The following is a 6,000-nucleotide window of genomic DNA, read 5'->3' as shown; positions in this document are numbered from 1 at the left end:
AAAATATTTAAATAATAGAAAAATAAACATCTTCCCAGTGTACCCAGCCACTCTCTTGTCATTCTCTCCCCCGTCCGTCCCGCTGCTCGCCCCTTCCTTTCTCTCTGATTGCAGGACAGGACTGGGGCTCTCAGGGTTTTTATTATGAGTCTAGATTCGGTGGAGACACTCTGATCTGACACCTAGACTCAAGGGTGCGCTGCTGCAGCCGGTTCCGCTTACCGCCCGGGGACACACATGGCGCGGCCTCCCCCTGGCCGCGCGTGGACACGATGGCGCGTCCCCACCCCTCCACGCGCCCCTCCTGCTTCCTGCCCTACAAGTAGCCCGAGCCGGGCAACTCTGGCCAGAAGTCCTCCCGGCCTCACGCAGAGCAAACCTCCTTTCTCCCGGGGACCGCCGTGTGCGGAAGAGCTCTGAGCTCCGGCGCGGACTCCAGCGGCGCCCGCGCCGCTAGCGCCCAGGCCGCGCCCGGCGCCGGCTCACGGCGACTGTCTCGCCCTAGGTGCCCGCGCCCGCGGGGAGCAGCTGCCGCAGGTGGCGTTCGGGGCATGGTCAATGAGGCGAAGCCTGAGGAAGATGCTGCGCCCCGGGGAGAAGAAGGAGCCCCGGGACTTCGTTTGCCTGGGAGTGGAGGACCACAAGGACAACAGCAATGACTTCAAGGTACCCGGGCGGGCGCGCTCGCAAGTCCGGGCGCGGGTCGGCTCTTCCTAACTTTACCCTCCTCGACTCGAAGTTTCCTAGCGGGCAGCCCCGGGATGGGAGGACCCGGCCAGGTGAGGGCTGTCTGCTTGGGGTGTGCGTGCGGTCCAGGATGGACCTCGGGAAGTGGGGAACTCGGGGAGCCGCGTTCTTAAAAGGCGCCCGCCAGCAGGTGCCGGCTTTGTCCTTCCTGTTTGCTTGTTTGTTCACCCTGCTCTTGCTTGTGGTGGGCAGCTGCAGCGTGAGGAGATCTACCCCCAAAGTACCGCTAGCATTTGGCCGCAACTGCCTGGTGCCAAAATCGGAACCAGTTTTGGAGTGCGTGCTGTTCTCCGTTTTACAGATTTTATTTAGAACCAAACAACTAGATGGCTGAATCTGGCGGTCGGAGAGCTAGCTGCTCAATAGGAGTTTGGGGTTCTAGAAGCATGCTTGTCTTGCGGAGGGAAATGGAAGCAGAACCTAACAGTGAGGTGTTGCAGGGATTGGAGGACGGGTGGGCAGACTCCTCCAGGGGCTGGGGCAGTCAGTCGGAAGGGACTTTGAGGGAGGAGACCCTTCGAAGCTAGGTAGGTGGTCTTCCGGAGGTCCCAAGGACTAGGATGGGGCTTCTGTTTCTTTTGCGGATTCCAAAGTCGCTTTGACCAAAAGGCTGCACCAGCTCAGGTTGCTGCTGGCTGATGGTGCTAACTGAGGGCGGAGGCTATCGGATGCTCAGAAAACTCATCGCTGGATGCCTCACGTTGTCAGTAGGAGGAAACATCTCTTTTTAAACATTAAAAGAATTAAAAGCTCTCTCCAACGCCACCACAAATGTCTTTGCATGGTGAAACCATTTACACCTGGATTTGCTCATGGAATATATTTTGGAATACTTTCAAAATTAGCTGCTGGAGATGTATCTCATTCTTCTTAGCAGCTTTATAATATTCCCTTGTATGAATGTGTTATGCTTTACCAGACCAGCACGTGTGTGTTTGTTTTGTTGTGCTATTACACACGTGATTGAGTGTCTGTGGGTGTAGATATGGCTTCCTCTGTCTACAGTACCTTAATGAGTATGTTAAAGGCCTAGTAGGATCTAAAGTCACCTATGGGCTTAATTTTGGTAGAAATTGCCAAGTTGCCCTCTAAATAGGTTAGGTGAATGACAGTGTTTTTAATTCTGCATGTGAGTCAGGCATGCATAGAAAATTACATAAAACCACACACCAGGCCTCCCAAGGTGCATCCAGATTAAATCCAGATTAAATACTTTTCCTCCTCCTTAATATTAGTATAATAACTATGGTCTTTTAGCTTAATACAAAGAACTGAAGTTATAAGTGAATGTCAAACACTAGGATAGCATCTTTGGAATTAACATTAAGGGACTGGAAAAAAATTTTTAATTTTGAAAATCGCACCAAATGTACTTTCTTTACTTATCAATGTGGTCTCTGTTTTCTGGAGATAATCAGTGAAGGAATTTTGCAATACAGTGTCTCAAACTTACTTTCTTTGTGTTTTTATTTGTCTTTGTTTAGTTTTCTTGCCTAAATCCAGCAGAAGCATTTATGTTATCTAAGGCTTTTGAAAACCACAGTCAAGCTTGTAGATTGAGGGATTTATACATTTTATTTTGTTACCTGACTTTAAATCATCCTGTAGAAATCTCAGCAGTGAGAATAATTACAAACGAATACATGTAGCACTCTGGAGAGTTCTGAACTCTAAGGATTTCCTCATTAAGAAGACATGGTGTACAATATTTTCTCCAGCATGCACACACATCTCAGGAATCCTGACAAAATCGAAGTATGGCAGAAAACTTACAAGATTAGAAATGTGGAATATGAATCATCTGACTGATGCTTTTAATCTTTTCCAATGACTTTCTTTCAAGGGAGTTAATACTTTAGCATTGGGCCTTAATTTCTCATTGTTATGGGCTTCCCTGATGGCTTAGACAGTAATGAATCCACCTGCAATACAGGAGACCTGGGTTCAATCCTTGAGTCGGGAAGATCCCTTGGAGGAGGAAATGGCTAACTACTCAGTATTCTCGCCTGGAGAATTCCATGGACAGAGGAGCCTGTCAGGCTACAGTTCATGGGGGGATTGCATAGAGTTGGGCACGACTGAGTGACTAACACTTACCTTACTTAATTCTCATAGTTATAATCTCCCATTTGTTAAAATCTCTCATTGTAATAATTTCCTTCCTTTTTGCCCCATACTGCTTATATGTATTTCATTAAAACCACCTAAAACAGGTGTATTTGATACCTCCAGTTTAAAGAACTCAGAATTAGCTTCTTTAAACGTAATAGGAGAACTAACCAATCAATCCTAAAGGAAATCAACCCTGAATATTCATTAAAATATTGAATAATCATTGGTGCTAACGCTGAAGCTCCAATACTCTGGCCACCTGATGTGAAGAGCCAACTCATTGGAAAAGATCCTGATGCTGGGAAAGATTGAGGGCAGGAGAAGAAGGGGGAGGCAGAGGATAAGATGGTTAAGAGAGTGTCACCTACTCAATGGACATGAATTTGAGCAAACTCTGAGAGACGGTGAAGGACAGGGAAGCCTGGCGTGCTGTAGGCCATGGGGTCGCAAAGAGTCAGACACAACTTAGCGACTGAACAACAACAACAAACGTGGTCTAGTCTGTTACATCCTGTATCTAGTCATAGAGTTCAGAACCGGAAAGAATGTGAAGTGACCTGTGACAGCAGAAAACTCTATTGACTGAATGTGTAATAACTTGTCTAGATGACATCCTTGACTTTCAGTACTTTCTTTAAAGAAATCTCTTGGAAGCCTAGGTAACATGCCGTGAACTAAATTCAGACAGCACATCTGATGAGCTTGTATAAAATATTTAGATGCTTTGTTATCATTGTGAACTCAGCAGTACCTCATGAGCCTCTGAACCCAGGCCTGGCTGTCAAAGAGTGTGTAATTGGGTTTGTGTTGACTGCACATCACTGAGTAGACCTGTAAATTGCTCTTTTTGACACTGTGGGGTAGACGATAGAATTCTTTTATTATTACTGGAAGAACGTATCAATTTCAAGTGCTATAATACTTCCTAATGGAGTCAGGTAAACTTCCTTTGATGGGGTGAGACATTGAAAAAGAGCCTACTTCTGTGAAGAGCTCATTTTAAATCTATTACTGAATATATATAAATTTGGAAATTTCATACCTTGTGAGAATGAATCAAAAGCAGAATATCAACACCTCGAAATTTCACAAGGAAGAGATATACTGTCATCCATGATAAGTCATCTTTAGTGCAGTTATAATAAAGAATATAAAGAGCATGAAGAAAACAAATCTTAGAGAAAATTTAGATATTCTAGAAAGTTCTTTCTCCTCCCTGACGTCAGTGGACATTAATGTCTGTTTGGAATCATACTTTTCCAGGCCAGTGACAACTGCCAACTATGCCCAAAACTTATGGAACTTGTCCTGCAAAGTTTGTTTTTTGATCTGGAAACTTTATCACACAGTTTCTCTATCACAACTTCAATCTCCACTGTATGTTGGATTTTTGGCATTCATCAGTCAGACAAAATCTGTATTCCATGTACCTTCCATTCAAATTCTAACTTCGTTCCTTACTGTGTGCCTTTGGGTAAACAATGTAACCTCTCAGTGTCTTGATCTTTGGTGGTAAGTAAGTACACAGACAGTAGAAACAGTGAGAGACTTTAATTTTGGGGGGCTCCAAAATCCCTGCAGATGGTGACTGCAGCCATGAAATTAAAAGACACTTGCTCCTTGGAAGAAAAGCCACAACAAACCTAGACAGCATATTAAAAAGCAGAGATACTACTTTGCCAACAAAGGTCCATCTAGTCAAAGCTATGGTTTCTCCAGTAGTCATGTATGGATGTGAGAGTTGGACTATAAAGAAAGCTGAGTGCCAAAGAATTGATGCTTTTGAACTGTGGTGTTGGAGAAGATTCTTGAGAGTCCCTTGGACTGCAAGATCAGACCAGTCCATCCTAAAGGAAATCAGTCCTGAATATTGATTGGAAGGGCTGATGCTGAGGCTGAAGCTCAAGTTCTTTGGTCACCTGATGTGAAAAACTGACTCTGACTGGAAAAGAGTATTGGAAAAGACTCTGATGCTGGGAAAGATTGAAGGCAGGAGGAGAAGGGGATGACAGAGGATGAGATGGTTGGATGGCATCACCAACTTGATGGACATGAGTTTGAGCAAGCTCTGGGTGTTGGTGATGGACAGGGAAGCCTGGAATGCTGCAGTCCATGGGGTCGCAAAGAGTCGGACATGGTTGAGCAACTGAACTGAACTGAACTAAACTAAATGCTAGCCCTTCCTGCCTGCAGAGAACCATGAGGCACTGCACCTGACCTGACTTGGCCTGGTTCAGAATCCAAGTCATCAAAAGAGGGGGGATAGTTCATTCCCAGAGGAGAGTGGGCAGCTGTTCAAGATAACTGACCAAGAGACTTACATCACCATCCTTCAGTATGATTCTATCTCCATTGCTTGGGAACACATTGTATGGGAATTGACTATCAGCAGGAAGGCCAAAGAAAGGACAGTAATTTAGCTTCTACTCTTACTCCTTCCATTCACGAAAATCTTTTTTCATCAACCAGAATCCCTTGTGCTGTGGTTTCAGTACATTTTTCACCTAGAAGAGACAATGCCTCTATGTTTTCACTCTACTTATTTTCTTCTCAGCTCGCATCTATTACATTTACTTCCAAACTCTTCTCAAGGCCTTTATTTCTACAGCATATACAGGTTTGGCATCAGAAAATCAAATTATTTATTTAATGTGCTTATCAATGTAAAAGCATTTGCAGACCTGGGTTCGATCCTTGGGTCAGGAAGATCTCCTGGAGAAGGGAATGGCTACCCACTCCAGTGTTCGTGCCTGGAGAATTCCATGGATAGAGGGGGTCAGCGGACTACAGTCCAGGGGGCCTCAAAGAGTCACACATGACTGAGTGACTAACACTTTCACTTTCTTTCTATATGTCTAAGAATCGGCCAGGCAATTAAGGAGACACAGGTTCGATTCCTAGGTTCAGAAGATCTCCTGGAGTAGGAAATGGCTACCCACTCCAGTATTCTTGCCTGGAAAAACCCATGGACAGAGGAGCCTGGCGGGCTACAGTCCGTAGGGTCACAACGAGTCAAACACAACTGAGCATGTATGCTCTGGGGCATGCTCTATATGTCTAAACATTTTGTGTTCTTCAGAAAAAAAAATTATTTACTTTATCATAAGCACAAGAACTAGCTTGGATGATAATCCTTTGTCA

General features: G+C 44.9%; 1 protein-coding gene across 1 annotated transcript in view; it reads left to right on the top strand.

Annotated features, from left to right (window-relative positions):
- The first annotated feature begins 238 nt into the window (after positions 1 to 238).
- TRPA1 (transient receptor potential cation channel subfamily A member 1) overlaps positions 239 to 6,000 on the top strand; it is a 55,519-nt gene continuing 49,757 nt past the window's right edge. Inside the window, exon 1 of the mRNA XM_061438975.1 lies at positions 239 to 666. Within this exon, the coding sequence (XP_061294959.1) occupies positions 559 to 666 (108 nt within the window). The 5' untranslated portion in view covers positions 239 to 558. The remainder of the gene's footprint in view (positions 667 to 6,000) is intronic.

Source organism: Bos javanicus, chromosome 14, assembly GCF_032452875.1.
Source record: "Bos javanicus breed banteng chromosome 14, ARS-OSU_banteng_1.0, whole genome shotgun sequence".
Lineage (NCBI taxonomy): Eukaryota > Metazoa > Chordata > Mammalia > Artiodactyla > Bovidae > Bos > Bos javanicus.
Note: the sequence above shows the minus strand (reverse complement) of the source record. Positions and strands in the feature narration are given on the sequence as shown.